At 36.6% G+C, this 17,883-nt stretch overlaps 1 protein-coding gene across 2 annotated transcripts in view; it reads right to left on the bottom strand.

Annotated features, from left to right (window-relative positions):
• Positions 1–17,883, bottom strand: part of CSMD1 (CUB and Sushi multiple domains 1) — a 1,607,858-nt gene that overhangs the window by 1,118,055 nt on the left and 471,920 nt on the right. For both annotated transcript variants that reach the window (XM_074329288.2, XM_074329289.2), the window contains exon 3: positions 6,480–6,592. In XM_074329288.2, the coding sequence (XP_074185389.2) occupies positions 6,480–6,592 (113 nt within the window). The remainder of the gene's footprint in view (positions 1–6,479; positions 6,593–17,883) is intronic.

Genomic DNA, 17,883 nt, shown 5'->3' with positions numbered 1-17,883 from the left:
TGTATGAAAATGTAAGCCATTCACTTCCATAAAATAAATGTATAATAAATGAAAGTCCATTTTAAGTTCTTACAGGTTTAATTGGATGGCCTGTATTGAGTCTATTATTTTTTAAAGAGGATTTGCTTGTGGGACACAGCAATTCTTTTAGGTTTTGAGGAAAAGAAATATGAATTCCTCGAAATTAAGTTGGGGTTGAGTGGAGACTTTTTATCAAATTATTTTCAATATTTACTTTGTGCCAAATATCAAGGACTCAGGTTTTTGTTTGTTTGTTTGTTTCCTCAGAGCCCATCATTGTCCTCAAGCATCCAAAAGAAAATACCATCAGTGATGGTGTATATGCCATCTAACAGCTAAAGTTAAAAGTGCGACAAGCATTCAGAATCCATTTAATCCAGGTTATCCCTCTTCTCTCTGCTTACATTGTGGATACCGCAACCAAGATTCAAACACCAAACATGACACAATTATAAGATGGAAGCAGATGCAAACAAAAGCGCAAACAAAAGCACTCTACTTCCTGTTGTAGCACAGTGACTAGATTCCACTAGTCATTTTGTAGACAGTGACTTTTCTCTAAGGCCAGCTGGCAGAAAGTACTCAGGCTCCTGGATGAGCCAATGGAAAGCTGACCTCCAAACTGGGAGTTAGGTTGGGAGTGTCCAGCCTGGACCTTTGAGCATCAGGGCCCAGGACGGCCCCCCTCGGCTCCCCTTCAGATACTCCCATCAGCTTCCTCTTGCTTCTGCATCCCCCTCTCCGGTCCACCAAACTGCTTTTGGCTTTAAAGATGGTGTGTGTTTTCTCCCTGCATTTGCTCGTGATTCTCCCTCACTCAGAAATACCCTCCCGGTATCTGTCTTCCCGGAAAACTGCTAGTCGGCGCCTGCTCCGGGGAAGCTCTTAGCACGAGAACTCTGAAGACAGACATTCTTGGAGATATAGCCCAAGCAGGAATTCTGCCATGATGTCTACGTGGCCCCACATACACCTGACCTTCCCGTTTTGCCTGGTTGTCAAACCCTGTAACTGTCACTCTATGTTCTACTGAATTTTGTCATTTCTCCTTTACTAGTCCTTCAGAACAAGCACCGTTCTTATCTTTCTATTCCTGTTAGTATTGCGTCTCTGCTAGATGCTCAATGAATGCTTCATACATAAACGAGAGAATGAATGAGTAAATGTGTGTTCATTTATATAACCACTGTGTGTATATATTTGTATATGTATACATGTGTAAAATGAAATTATCTTGTGCATACATGCATGTTCATATATGCACATATTTATGAATGTATTTGCATATGCTTGTATACACAAATAAACTTAAGTATATGAGATGATATATGCTGCATGGCTAAGAATTACAACTGCAAATGTAGACTTATGTTCAACGTCTGCTTGCACTATTTAGTAGCTATGAGACACTGGCAAACTAAATTACTGCAGGTCACCTCCCCACTTTCTCTACCTGATAATATTAAGCAATTGCACTTCACTTATAGAAATCTTGTCAGGATTTAATAACAAAATGTATATAAGAGTTTATACTGTTCTAGGCTATCACTCTATCATCTATCTATCATCTGTCTATCTATTCATCCATCCATCCATCATCCATAGAGGTACTTATACCTTAGTAAGCATAACATAATGCTATGATTGATAAAATGAATAATTTCAAGATAAAAAAAAGAACACTTGAAAGAAATGACTTCCTTAGGAGAACATTTTATAATCCACGGGAGTCTCTTAAACCATCTTCACTGGCAATTGTTTTTCTCACTCCAACTAATGAGCTGTTTCCTATGAAACACAAGTTCCTGCCCCAAGCAAACTTTTACTATTTAGGAATGTTGGATTCCTCCTCCCTCTACCTCCAGTATTTTTGCATTAAAATAGACCTTGACACTTTCAGATTGTTACAGATTTCCTGCACAAAATTTAAGGTCAATATATTCAAAGATGGCACATTAGGAAGTTGAGATAAATGTTGAGTAGGTAAAATTAGTATTTTCTGATCAAAATATTTGACTGTCTACATTCGTGGTTAAAATTTCTCCCTTTTTAACTACAATGTCAGCCAGCGTTTTTAAAGAAATTTTAAAGAGAACAGATTCCTTTGTTTCTTATCAGCTTTGCCTTAAACAAGAATCTAATTTAACGTTCTTTCTGCCTCATTAAGCAATTATTGCAAAAGTGAGTATGTATGTCAAAATATGCATATGATCTTCATTCCAAGTTCTTTAGAAAAAAAAAGCTACCATCCCATGGATAAGGCCTTTGCCCATTGTTCAAATAAAAGCTAGTTCTCCATCAATGGGAACACTATAGATGTTCTGTACAAAGAAATAATTTACTTTAGTGAATACATGTTGGATTCATGATATGCACACAGTTGGCGCTTTCTATCCAAATATAAGTTGTACTATACGAAAAAATTCTACTTCACACAAAATGCTAGATTATAAAAACTGCAATCAATGTCAAAGAAAACTGATTGTTCCTACAAAAATATAGGAAAAGTCAACCTAAATCATGGTAAATAATTCATGAAAACTAAATATTTAAAATACAATCAAGACATAAATTATTAAAGGTCAATATATAAAAAAATTACCAAATAGTTTATGAAACATTTGAAATGACATTCAGGATACACGTAAAGATGTGCATTAACAAAAGAAACATCATTTACAAATAAATCAAAATCGGAACCAAAGCAACTAATATCTGGAGTTGGAAGTTTTCATCATATACTCATTAACGTTTCTAACATTTAGTTCACTTTGTCATTACTAAGAAAATTGACTAGGAAATAGAGGAATTCCCTTTTAAAAAGTGAAAAAATTAAAAAAAGCATCAGAATGACAGGCTTTTTTGGGACACAGTCTCTAGATTAATACATGTCACCATGTGTTGTCATGTATGTTTGTTATGACGTCACACTTTTCCATGTGCTGACATGCCACATCAATTTTCTGATATTTAGATGATTTTTTGGTATAGCATAAACTTGATAAACAAAACAAGCAATTTCTCTAGTAATCAAGATCTTGATGAAGGTCAACAAATAGGATACAGGAATAAATACTATTTATATACCTAGTAGTTCATTGTTTGACAAATATAGGAATTTCAATAGTATGCCCATCTTATTTTAAATTATGTGCAATCCCAATATTTTCTGTTATAAATTTACCAGAGAAAATGATGCACATTCTTTGGTTTACTATCAAGAATAACGTTCAACAATGGAACTAGCAAATGAAATATTGTAAAACACCCTATTAAGTTAGTCACATCCATTTCATTATTCTGTATTTATGGGTTAAAATGTGTTGATTTCACCAACAATCTATAAACTTACTAAGACCCTGACAGGCTCCAGATTAAGAGAGTTAATTACTGTGTGTGGTAATGTTAGTGTGAAATTTATAAATATTTCCTTTTTATTTCCAGGGTTACGTGCAATGACTGAACACATTAGAATGTTTTAATTCATTATTTCCATACTTGTTATGTGGCTTAATATTTCCATGCATGAATAACAATTCATGTAAATGTTACCTATTCCAAAGTACTGCCAGAAAAAATAAAAAGTTAAGCGCCCAAGTTAAGTTTGTTTATTGTGATTAGACAGATTTTAAAAGTTTGGAAGCTATCCTTCAATTCAAGCAAATGAATTTGAATAAAAAAATTGAATATCAAACTGATAATATTAAACAAATCCTAATTTTATTTGGAAGAAAATAGTATTAGATTAAGATTAGAGGAAATCATATTTAAAAATGCTGATTTTGTATTTTCTATATAAATTAAATTTCCTTCAGTTGTCTTGGGTAAAACATCAATATTTTATTGTATTATTTTGCTTATATTAATTACCTGATGGACAGTCCCATCCAAATAAAACCTAATGAGAAAGACAGAAACCTGACTCATCAAAAGGACTCAATGTTTTGGTTCCAAAAAATTTCAGATATTTTTCTGACAATTATCCTTGGTTCTGCTTTATATTATATTTGAAAGGTATATTTGCATACTTTATGTACTGTTCTTAGTAATATCTCCCTTTTCCCAGTGACGTCACCTCGGTGCATCACATTGTATCTAACTATTGATAACTCAGTCGGTGTTTGTGATGGAAGCTTTACTCCCCTCTAGATAAAGTCCTTAGTGCTTAATTTTACACTGCAATTAACTATTTTCTCTTCAGACAGTACAAATTTATTTCCTCAGGAGACCTTTAAGCTAATTGGGAAATATTTTTAAAATACTGACATTAAATATTGTATACGATTTTGCTTTTGATGACAAAGCACTTCACAAAAAAACAACTAGTATTTACTTGTAAATAGACTATATTGCAATGTAACCATTTGAAAACCAAACAAAACTCATAGACACAGACAATAATTTAGTCCTTACCAGAGGGTAAGGGGGGAAGAGGGTGGTAGATGAGGGTAAATGGGATCAAATATATGGTGATAGAAGGAGAACTGACTCTGGGTGGTGAATGCACAATGTGATATATAGATGATGTATTACAGAATTGTACACTTGAAACCTGTATAATTTTACTAATCAATGTCACCCCAATAAATTTAATAAAACATTTTTAAAAATAATAAAGATTAGATTGACTAAGAAAAAAAAATACACACACACACATATATATATATATATATATACATAAATTTCAAAAAGAGCATTTCCACATATCAATTTAAACACGTACAAACACAGGCACACTCACGCACACACACACACACATACACATTTAACTATGGTCCTGTTAACTTTTCTAGTAATTTTGCAATAATTTTTAGGTACTCATAAATATTTTCCTACAGAGACAATCTCCCCAGTTGTGTTTTGTTATACCATCATGGTAACCAGTGATACCAACAACAAAAGCCCAGAAAGATCCAATTATTCCTTTGGCAATCACTCCACACCAACAGTTTCTGTAACATTTATCTTAGGAAATTCAGCAAAACATGATTTTCAAGTACCAACTTTGTCAGGAAGGGGACGAAATTTGCCAAGATTTCTCGAATGTGGAAACTTATCAACCTGATGAGCAAATATCAGACATGATATCTGGACATTACATTTCACGGATGACTGGTATGGATTGCCTTAGAAAACTTTTGCAATGTTAAGCAAAAAAAGAAATTATGTGAAGTTAGGATACACAGGAAGTGGTAGATATAAGAAAATTTGAAAGCAAATAGCACCTATTAATCTTAAATTAGCGTGTTACTCTCCAAAGAATAAATTACTGCCCGATAGTAACATACAGAAGGATGATTCATCCTTCCATGTCACTGATGCTGGTTTATATATAAACACAGTGGCCTGGAAGACTCTGCCGTCAGAATAGCTTATCATCCTAAGGATCGTTCCTCACAGAACTTTAAACAGAAGGATGCACTGGCCAGTTTACTTGTGTGCAAAGAGGACATTCCACCTGTGCACTTTCTGATAATCCCATACAAGCTAAGTTCAGTTGCACAAAGCACACGTAGACTTTATTTTCCGCAAAGAATGAATTTGCTCAAGTGTACCGAGGACTCTGAATGCAAGCACATGCAGACAGGACTTAGCCCAGAAGGATATCCGAAGTCAAGGGTGTGTGTTCTAAACAGCGATGGGCCTACACCCCGACCACAGTGTTCAATTCACAGGCTCTGGGATTTATGTTAAAAATAATAGCCTTTGTACTGCGCAGGAGAGAAAGTTTTTAAATATCTATATGAAACAAGACTAAAATAGACCTCCCTCAGCATTTGCACTTAAATTATCACTAGTGCAATTTCATAAAAATAGAATGTGTTATGTCATCATCTGTATTATTTCCTCTATCAAAGGTTCAGCTCTCTTTTATCCTTTTAAAATGTCTTCCCCAAACTAGTTCAGTAATGAGAGCGAGACTCCAAGGGACCCTAGACACAAATCCGAAAACACGAAAACTAATGAAACCCAAGCCTGATTCACGCAATGACCTACCAGTAAAACAAAATAATGTTCTCAATTAGAAGTTTCAACTTTGAAAACAAAACTCACTTAATAAAATTCCCTTTACTTAAGGACTGTCAGTATTATCACTTCACAATTTTTTTTAAGAAACTTCATCTGCATTAAAAATAAATTCTTCACAGTAAAGGAGTGCTGTCAATTAGTAGTCAAGATTCTCAAAACATCTCTGCTACACATCAAAAGTAAAACCACTTTTCCAATTAAAAAGAGTACTATCAATAAAGGGAAACTGTAAACACACGTTTTGTGCTAAAATGATTGGCAATGATACCAAATAGTGTTCTCCAATCATCAATGTATGCCACAAGAGTCAAATGTTTGCACCACAAAATCACCCAGAAAATAGAAGTTGACATTAAAACCTTTATCCCCAGTGGCAAGTGTGAGATGGTCTGGGCAGTGAGGTGTGCAGAGGGCAGTAACCGTCCTACCTTCATACAGGGCTTTGAAACCTTGGGCGCTCACGGCGAAGTCAGTGGTGAACCACAGCGTGAGGACAGATCCCGTGCTGACGATGGAGGAGGGCAGCTCAAATCCCGAGAGTCTAAATACCAAAACAACACATGCATATTGTTAGAAAGCATGAATTTGTTACTGAAGCTAATTTGATGAATACATCCTATTTCTCTTTCCACTGTGGTGTATTTATTTGAGGTATGACATTAAACAATGACATGATCTGTACACAAGATGTTGCTAGGTAAGTAAGCTTGTCTGAGCATCAGAGTTAGTTAAACAATTTTTGAGAAGATTTTTTTAAAATCCTTATCTTATAAGTTTATTTTTTGTTTAAGTCGATTTGATGTACAATCTTATATTGATTATATTAGTTTCAGGTGTACAATAGTGATTCAAAATTTTTATACCTTAAAGGATGTGATCATGCCCACTTCTTCTAGTACCCATCTGTCACCGTGTAGACTTGTCACAATATTACTGACTATGTCCCCCTTCCCCCTTTCACCCATCCCTAAACACCTCCCTCTGATCTCTGTTTCTAGGTGTCCGTTTTTGTTTCGTTTTGTTTGTTTGTTTTTTGATTCCACATGTAAGTGAGAGGGTATGGTATTTGTCTTTCTCTGTCTGACTTACTTCCCTTAACGTAATACCCTCTAGGTCCAATTATGTTGTCGCAAATGGCAACATTTCATTCTTTTTTATGGCTAAGTAACATTCCATTGTGTGTGCATGTATACACACACATGTCACATCTTCTCTGTCTATTCATCTTTGGATAAACACCTAGGTTGCTTTCAGAAGATTACTTCTTGAAGGAACGCTAGAACACACCCTTGTTTTAAACAGAGCAGATAGAACTGGAGGCAACACAAAGTCGTCCTCAAACAGGTTACACACATAAGATGACTTGGCATCTGTTTTTGAGTTCATTATATTCCTCCTAAATTATTAGATGGTGGGTTGTAACATCTCATATTAATGTACTTATTCTTAATATCTCCCCAAAATAAATCACAGTTTCTCTTGAGAAGAAAACATATGCTACTCACAGCATAATAATTCAACATCAATTGCCACCTTGAGCAGAGGTCAAATGAATTGATTTTCATGTTTGGATTTCAAGACAAATCTTTTGAGTTCTAAGATATATTTTCCACCTATCATTAGGTTTGGATATATTTAGGAATTTTAATGAGAGTAAAGTCAGAACTCCAAATGAGTGAACTAGTATAATGTGCATATTACTTTACAAACTAAGAGCTTTTTAAAAGGTCAAAAAATGCTTCATCAGTTTATATTTACATAAAGTTTACTAATTAAGTACTTTGTCTACAGATATGTGGGTTAGTGTAGCCCAAACACAAACCTCTGAAGCCAGAAGAAATCAACCTGAATGTTTATTCCCCATGGGAGAAATCGTGGCTTGCCAGTAAGTCCACGGCACTGAACCTAATTACAGTCTCTGTGGGTTGCAGAATCAAAATAGAAACCAATAAGAGAAAACTGAAAAGACAATCGCCAGTCATTAAACAGCACACGTCTACATAATCCATAGATCGAAGAGAAGGTCTCAAAGGAGACTTTTAAAAGAATGCACTGAACTAAATAAAATTTAATACACGACATATCAAAATTTGGAGGACTCAGCTAAGCAGTGCTGACAGGGAAACTGATAGTGCTGAAAAAGTGCATTAGAAAAGAAGAAAATTCTCATATTAATCATCCAAGCTCCTACACCAAGAACTTAAAAAAGGAAGAGTAAAATCAACCTGAAGCAAGTAGAAGACACAGGAGTAAAAGGTGAAATGCAGAAGTCAGTGAAACTGAAAACAGAGAAACAATAGAGAAAAGCAATAAAAAAGAGCTAATTCTTTGAAAAGATTGACAAAATTAACAAGCATCTAGAAAGACTAACAAAAAAAAGGGGGTGTAGGAGAAGATACACATATCTAATATCAGGAATAAAATAGCAGATTTACTAGTGACCCCACAGACATAAAGAAAAAAAGGTTACAAAAACTGCACACATAATTTTGTCAAGTTAAATGAAACTTCCTTAAAAAACAGAAACTACTACAATTTATCCAATACAAAATTTAAAAACTGAGTAACTCAATAACTATTAAACTACCCCAAAAGAAATCTGCAGGCCCAGGTGGTTTTACAAAGAATACTAGTGCTATACTGAATGCTTGTGTGCCCCCAAATTCATGCTGAAAATGAGTCCCCAGTGTGATGGTGTTAGGAGGTGGGGCCTTTGGGCAGTGGTAGGTCACGAGGGTGGATCCTGCATGAGTGGAGTTAGCCCCCCCCCTTATAAAACAGACTGCAGAGATGCATTGCCCCTCTGCCACATGAGGACACAGCAAGAAGAAGCCATCTGTGAAATAGCAAATGACCCTCGCCAGACACAGAATCAGCTGGCACCTGGATCTGGGACACCCCAGTCACAAGAACTGGGAGAAATCCATTCCGATTATTTATAAGCCACCTGGCCTATGGTATTCTGTTATTTACACTAAGACAACTATCCAAATACACTCAAATAGCTACTAAACACTTAAAGAATTAACCAATTTTACCCAATCCCTTCCAGAAAATAGAAGTGGATGGGAAACTTGCTTATGCATTTTTCACACTAATGTTGCCGGTACCATAGACTGAATTGTGGCCCTAAAACTTCATGGTGAAGCCCTAACTCCCAATGTAACTGTATTTGGAAGTAGGGCTTCTACAGGGCAAGTAGATGAAATAAGGTCATAAAGATAGGGTGCTAATCCAGTAAGACTGGTGGCCTTATAAGAAGAGGAAGATAAAGAGACTTCTCTCTCTTCCACCTGACCTGCCCCGCCCCCACCTCATGCATACACTGAAAAAAGGTCACAGGAGCACATAGGCAGAAGTCAGGTGTCTGTACTCCAGGATAGTCCTCACCAGAACTTGACCATGCTACAGCCTGCAATCCGATTTCAAGCCAGAAATACATTTCTGTGAGAAAATCAATTTCTGCTGTCTAAGCACCCAGTCTACGGCATTTTGTTGTGGAAGAGCAAGCTAAGACACCCTGAGAGTCAACCAGACAAAAACATGCAGCAACAACAACAAACCAATATCCCTAATGAATATAGATGCAGGAATCCTTGACACAGTAAGAGAAAACAGAAGTAAACAATAGATACCAAAGTTATTCAAAATGACAAAGAGAGTTTATTTCAGGGATGTAAAGAGGGTTCAATATTTGAAAAATCAATCAATGTAATGGTCATAAAAACAGGCTAGAGTGTAAAATTACAAGGTAGTAATAACCTAAGTAGAAAAAAGCATTTGACAAATTTAAACAGTCAATCATGAGAAGACATTTCAGTGACATATGAATGGAGGAAAACATCGCCTACTTGACAGTGATTATCTACAAATAATAATGATAATAATAAAAATAATAAAAGCGATGGCTAATATTACACTTAGTGGTAAGACTTGAGTGCTTCCCCCTAAGATTGAAACCAGGCAAAAATGCCTGGTCTCACCACTTTTATTCAACATTGTGCTGGAAGATACAGCCAGTATAACAAGCTAAGCAATGGAGGTGGATTAGCGGACTGGGTGAAAAAGGTGAAAGGCATTGAGGAATAAAAATTGCCAGTTATTAAAATATCACAGAGATGTCAATACAGCACAGGGATAATATTGTGACAACTATGTATGGTGTCCGATGGGTACTAGCCTGATCGGGGTGGTGACTTCATAAGGCATATACATGTCTAATACAATACTGCACACCTAAAACTAATATAATTTTGCATGTCAACTGTAATTGAAAAACTAATTAAAAAAAAAAGAAACATGCTAAGAAATGGAAACAAGTGCATGCAGATCGGAAAGGATGAAATAAAATGGCCCCTATTGGCAGGTGACACAATTATCTACATAGATTCTGCCAAGGACCCAATAAGAAAACTCCTCGAATGAATACCTGAAGTGAGTAAGTGCACAGAATGAAAATACACATACGAAACTCAATTGTGTTTCTACATACTGGCATTGAACACATGGCCACCAAAATCAATGATACAATGTCATTTACAGTCATTGAAAAATGCTGAGATGTATCAAAAGATGTGAAAATTCTATCCTGAAAACTGTACAATTGTGAAGAAAGAAATCAATGAATCGCTAAACAGAATATACCAATGCTAATAGACAGGAAGGCTCAGCCTTGTAACAATGTCAATTTTCCCCAAACTTATATCCAGGTTTAACATTTTCTATAAAAATCCCATCAAAAACATTTTGTAGATATAGACAAGGCTTTTCTAAAATTAATATGGAAAAGCAAAAAATAGAATAGCTCAATGTTTTAAAAGGTTAAAAGCAATCAGCCTACCCACTTTCAAACTTATTTCATAGTTACAGTCATTAAGAGTATGTGGTGTTGGCGGAGGGCTAGATCCATACATCAGTGGATGCGAACAGAGAACCCAGAAACGGACCCACATAAATACTCCCAACTAGTTCTGACAAGGTGCAAAGACAGCTGAGGGAGTAAAGGAAGCCTTTCAGCCAATGGTGCTGGAACATTTGAATGTCCATAAGCAAAGGCAACAAACCCATGAGCCTGGATCTACGTCTAGCAACTATCTAATAACTAACTCAATAAGGGCCACAGATACAAATGTAAAACATAAACCACAACTTTTAGCAAGAAAGACATAGGGAAAGACCGTTTAGATCTAGGGCTAGCCAAAGAGATTCTAGACTAATCAGCAAAAACACAATCTATTAAAGGAAAAATCGATATATCAGAATTCATGAAAAATAAAAAAAAAAAGTTACTCTTTGAAAGTACCTGTTAAGAGGATGAAAAGACATGCTAAGACTGGTAAAAAAAATATTTGCAAAACCACATATCTGGCAAAGGACAAGTGTCTAGAATATAAAACAGAACTGAAAAGACTCAACAGTAAACGAACAAACAATCCAATTAGAAAACAGGCAACAGACACAGACTCTTTTCATTGAAGAGGATATGGAGACGGCAAATAAGCACACAAAATGTGTTCCAATTCATCAGCCATTAGGGATAGGGAAATTAAAACTGAAAGGAGATATCACTACACACCTAGTCAAATGGCAAAAACAACAAAAAACAAAACAAAACAAAAAAACAGTGACAGTACCCAAAGCTGGCTGGAATGTGGAGAAAACACATTGCTCGCACAGCGCTAGTGGGCACTGCCCGCCTAAAGACATTTGCCAGTTCCTCACAAAATGACACACGCAACTACCACACGACCAAGCCATTGCTCTCCTGGGCACTGGGCACTCACCCCGACAACATGAAAACTTATGCTCACACAAACCTGTACATGAATGTCTGCAGCAGCTCTGTTCTTTATAATCAAACACTGGAAGTAACCCCAATGTCCTTTAAGGGGTGACTGGCTCACAAACTCTGACACAGCTATAGCACGCTGTACTACTTACTCAGCAATAAAGAGAAATGGATATTCATGGGCCACACCTGGATGAATCTCCAGAGGAGAACAGAGTGTGAAAAGAAGTCAGTCCTAAAAGGTCACGTGCTGTGGGATTTGATTTTTTTTATTTATTTATTTATTTATTTATTTATTTATTTAGCATTCTTGAAATGGCAAAATTATTGCAAAGGGAAGCAGATTCTTTGTGGCCAGGAGCTGAGTGGGTGGGGCAGGAGAGAAGCGGGTGTGGCTGTGAAAGGACGACCTGAGGGATTGTTATGGGGGAACAGGGTCTGTACCCCCACTCCTACCACCTCAGTGTCCTCCTCACGCTTGGACAGCAGTGTTGCAAGATGTCACCTTTGGGGGCACTGGGCAAAGAGTCCCCAGAATCTCTCTGTCTTATTCCTTACAACTGGTGTAAATCTGTAATGATCACAAATTACAACGTTTAATAAGACAACAGATTGGAGGTGGTGGGACTGAGTCACGGAAGCCAATATTAACAGAGATTACAATCATCAAATTAGTAGAAAAAACAAAAACAGTAGTTAATAACAAAACTTTCAGATTTCAGAAGTCAACGGAGCAAAAATTAAGGTTTATTTCACTTAGCAATAGACTATTTTGAAGTTTTAAATATTCATTAGCATAAGTTTAAGCATCGGATAATGTGCTAGCACTTTAAATACAAATTCATGTTTTCTTTCATTGATATGTTTTATAAAGAACTGTGATTATGAAGACACAGTCAAACTATATCTGCTCAGGAAAAAGTCACACGATGCTAAGAGTTCTAAAGCAACGTTAGATAACTACCGGTCAGAAGGGAGGAGCGGTTTAACATGTACAACTGTCGATAAAACATACGAACAGGATCTGCTACAAAGAGCTGAAATGGAATGGACTCCTTTGCATTCGACTGCAAAATAATGGACTCCAACATCAGCTGAGGGGCGTGGGAGAAGACGGTTGAGCTAATAGTAACAGATCGTAAAGAACATTCAAGAGCTAAGTCTGTAAATCAAACGTGTGTCGTCTTTATTCCACTGCACTAGTGGACAACAAGGAATCGTATAACGATGGTTGGTGAGGCTCACTCATTGGTCTCTCTGCAAATATGCTGCTGACGGCACTTTTATTACATCGGTTAGATCTTCTCCATGAAGACCCTTGGGATAAATTCTATTGCTATCCAACTTTCTTTGAAGGAAATCTATTCTTATGGACACTGGTTTATTTTTAATACCCAGTAAAGCATGGGGCTGTTCAAGTTTCCCTCTGAGGGTTGGTAACAGAACATTCAGTGCCAAATGTCCAGCTTCCCAAAGCAGATCGCACACATTTCTGTCCCTTCTGATACTTACCTTGCTGTCATCCATGCATCTACGTATGTCTTAGTCACTTTGTCTCTCGTTATAACTAACCATCATATTAACAAAGTAGGAAGTTAATGAAAACAAGAAAGAAAGTTAAGTCCGCTTCCCCTTCCCTATCTCTATCAAACCTAGTCTCACCTACATCTTATGAACACGTGACTTACTTCTCCATCTACCCTGACTCAGAAAATCAGTCATTTCAAGGATTGGGGCAGTGATATGTTTATCACTTTGAGATGACTGGAATAAAAGTCAAGTCACAAATACAGGTCTATTTACCATGTGTTTTCTGCCGTAGTTTTGCCTAAACAGATGAAGCTGGCGTTAGCATGTGGTTGGGCCAACTCGGGCTGAGCTCCAAAAGGGGCCCGTCTTCCCCAGAGGTCTAGGTACCCGCCCCTCCCCCCACAGCTGCCACTGCAGAAAACAGTCCTCGTCACCCTCTTCTAAGCATTAGGATTTCATCTGACACCACAGTTAATGAATCATTTACATTGAGGAAGAAGAGAATGGTTAGGAACGGCAATGGGGTTTGAGAACTTGTTTTCAGTAACTATTTGTTAATATCCTGATTAGTTATAACCAGAGACAAAGAAACCCGTTTCATTCTCAGTTAAAACAAAACTCTGTAGTTACTATGGGTCCGAACATACCTCTCTCTGTCTTTGCCTAGGTGCGTCCCTGTTGTCCTACAGAATCTCACTGACGGCATTTTCTACTGGGGAAAAAGCAATGCCTGTCGTACACCCAGGAGCTGGGTAAAGGACAGAATGTGCCTGCCAGGTGAGTGAGTGTCAGGAAAAGCAGGCCGGTGTGGGGAACAGCTCCTGTATTCTCCCTCTGTGCTCATTCGGCACAAACATGAGTCTCAGAATTCAACAAGTTTATTCTTTTCACATTTCTCAAGAAATTACTACGATGAATTGCACTTAGAAATAGATCCAGAGTATTTTTCACTATTATTCAAGATACTCAAATCACCGATGCGATAACCTTGATTAGCAGAAGTGGGAACGCTGACAGAAAAACTAAGTCAGTGAAAAGCGAATCAGAAACTGAAGGCCGGCGTGAATGCTGTTTGTTTCACATAAATTAATGAGGAAGTTACAATTCCATTAAACAGTGCACTCCAAAGTGACACATTGTACACACTGTATAATGCATAGTGTTTGTGATTTTAAAATGTCAAATATCCTTAACACTACAGTTTAGTTAAAATGTCAAGTGTACATTTTAAGGAAATTAGGGGGGGAAATCACTAAATTAGATCTTATTCCAGTGAATGTAATTGCTTTAAAGAAAACCTCTGTAAGGCCAAATGTTGGCAAGCTGACATTAATACTTAATATTTGATAACATCGCATTTCATGCCCTATGTCAATGTGCTTGTAAAAAAGGCTTGGTCAGCATTAGGAGATTAGAATCGTACCCTAAGAGTTAGCAAGGGCCTTAGAAATTAAATTATCCAATGTTTTACCGATTCCATTGATTTTCTCTGAGAGTCTCAGAAAGCCACCGCCCAGGGCTGTGTGAGTCACGCCTGGCTGAGAGCTGCACACCACACCAGGCAGTTCACTGCACTGTAAACCAATGACAGAATTTCAGGACTCCATCTCTCTGCTTTTGTTCAAGTATGAGTCTCATTAATATTACTTGGAATAGTTCCATGCCATGGGAAAAAATACAAGGCTTACTGTTTTTTTTTTGTTTTGTTTTTTTTTTTTTTTTAATGATTCCTTTTGTAGCTATTATTACTATTTTAAGAGGCACTGTCTCTCTCGTTGCTTTATTTGAGCCTGAATTTGACCATGTGTTTAGTTCAAATGCAATATTGGGTAATCAGAATCTATTTTAATTCATTCAAAATATTTATTGGTCATCTACTAAAAGACATACTGATTAACATATTCTATGCATTCAAGAAATTTACAGTCTGAAGTGAAAGCTAGGGAAATCAATAGGAAGATTCCAGAAGTAAATCAGGATAATTCACAGAGCAGTCTTTCAGTAGCTACTCTGCCTCTCCATCCAGCTGTGACAGTGGGTCTATTACAATACACATGAAAGTTCTTGATACCCTTTGAATATCTCAACAAAATATGGAATTATTGATACCCTCCATTTTCTCCTAAATTTCTATTTGTTCTTTTAGAAAAAGTAATGCAGGAGTAATAACTGGGGATAAAAATCTCTTCAACGCATAATGGTAGACAGAGCCCCCGAATTTAAAAGGTATACGTTAAAAACAAAGTGTTTTCCCAATCACCAGAAGTTTATATAATTATAAGAGAAAAACACTGTCTATAAATAAAAGGAAATATCTTGTAATGGAAAGAACAATCTATGATCACCTATAGATGTAGCAGAAAGACGTAATTTTCAGGTGACATATCCATATTTTGGATAATCAGAAAACAATGTGTATTGTCTGTGAATTCTGAAGTTTTACTAGACATACATTCTCTGTAAATTAACTAATTTATTTGCTAAAAGTTATTCAACATTATATATTAGAATTTTTCCAAGATTGGTTATAGGTATAGGAAAGTGTTCTTTATTAGAGTAGAATTTTAAAGTAGAAAGGGGCATTAGATAATATGCCAGGTATTTCAGTTTTTTAATTTATGGAGAAGATAAATTATGATTAGAGAGATTCAGTGATTTGGACAAAATTGTGCATACAGTGGTAGGGTCCATACTTATATAAACACATACACACAGCTCATCTCCCTTCCAAGCCAGTGCTTCTGCCACTTAGTCATTTCAAGGTGACTTGCCCAATGGGATCAAATACTGAAATAACAATTTAATTCTTCTTTCCCCACTCCCTCCCTTTTTACCCCCTGTAGGACTCCCTCTTTTCAGAAAGGATCTACCATTGAATACAATGAGCAAGGAATCAAGCCCATGGCTTTTGAGTTCCAAAAGAGACTCTAGAAACTCAGAACATCAGCAGTTCTATGTATTATTTTTAACTGTTAGGACTTAAGTTTCACACCACATCACTAATTTGAATAAAAATAGGATGACTGCCCCTTCCTTGAAGACTTGATAATGGTTTCCTGGTCCAGGTATGCGGACGATTAGGGCAGTGGCAGGTGACCTCGGACATTGGTATATTCCTGAGAGAACTGATGTAGACAGAAGAACCCTAGAGAGATTGACTTCTATAGGTTGCAGGTAAGGTCCTGGGAGGTGGCTACCCTCACAGAAAGTTGTCATTCCAGTGTAGGGTGGGGACAGTAGAATATATAAGGAAGTGCAATGGGCTGTGTCCAAGTTTAAGTGTTTCTCTGATTACACATCACAGTGCAAAGACACTTGAGCCCAAGAGGTAAAAGTCATGCCCTTCCTGGTTCTGAATACATGAGATCACGTGATTCATGGGGACAGCTGGGATTGTGAGCAGGTCTGGCTGCCTGGGACACAAGACCAGTGAGATGGGTCACATCTCAGATTACATGAGATTGTGCCTTGGGGTCAGAGAAGACCCTTGGACCTAGATATCTTCTAGAGAAGAGGATGCCAGTTGGCAAAATTCAAAAAAGATTGAACGGCACGCACGCATACATGCACACACACCCTTGAAATGACTAAATAAAAGTTCCTAGACTTTACCGGATAAAAATTCCCACCATCATTTGGAAAGAGATTCAATGTCGGAACTGATACAAATTCCATTTTTAAGTTTTATATTTTTCCACATCTTAACTCTTGCACTTTGAAAATAGCACCTGTCATTTATTTTTCTGTTTCATTCAACATATCACTTATTTCTAATAATCAACATAAAAATACAATTCTACTTAAAATTTCAATTACAGAATTTCTATCACAATGTGTATATATATATATGTATACACACACACACACACACATATATATATATATATATATATATATATATATATATATATACATATATACACATATATACTTACATATGCACATGTATACACATGTGCACACACATATTCAAGCCCTTATATAATTCTGTTGCTAAAAAATGGGATGGATTTTAAACTTAGGTATCACTGCTTCATTTAGCCTCCCTTGGGCTGAATTAAATACCTGATACTCTCTGTAAAGTTATATTTTTACTTCTTCTTTTTTGGCCTCTTCAGTATGTCATATAATTGGCCTGGCAGCAAAGATATTTGAAGAAGCTACTGTACTTGAAGTCTTTATTGTTACTGTTTCTAAGGAATGAAAGCTAAAAGTCTTGTTTTTATTGCACAATTTCAAGTATGAATGTGATATGTCTCTACTGCCTGTTTTCCTCTTTCTGAAACTCTTATCACACCTCTTTGGGTCTCATCTGATTTACAAAGAAGAACGGGACTTAGTCATTGGGTTTTGCTCCTTCATCATAGCCCAACACTGAGTTCCTAACAATCCTAAGTGTAATTATTAGTAGGCCAGAGAAGTCGAGAAGCAAAACAGGTTGTGAAATTTTGCATTTACAAGCGCCCAAGATTTCACGTTTACCTGCACTTCTCATTCACTTTCCCAATAGACGC

Source organism: Rhinolophus sinicus, chromosome 16, assembly GCF_057876585.1.
Source record: "Rhinolophus sinicus isolate RSI-liver-muscle chromosome 16, RSI-T2T, whole genome shotgun sequence".
Lineage (NCBI taxonomy): Eukaryota > Metazoa > Chordata > Mammalia > Chiroptera > Rhinolophidae > Rhinolophus > Rhinolophus sinicus.
This window is presented reverse-complemented; position numbering and strand designations above follow the sequence as displayed.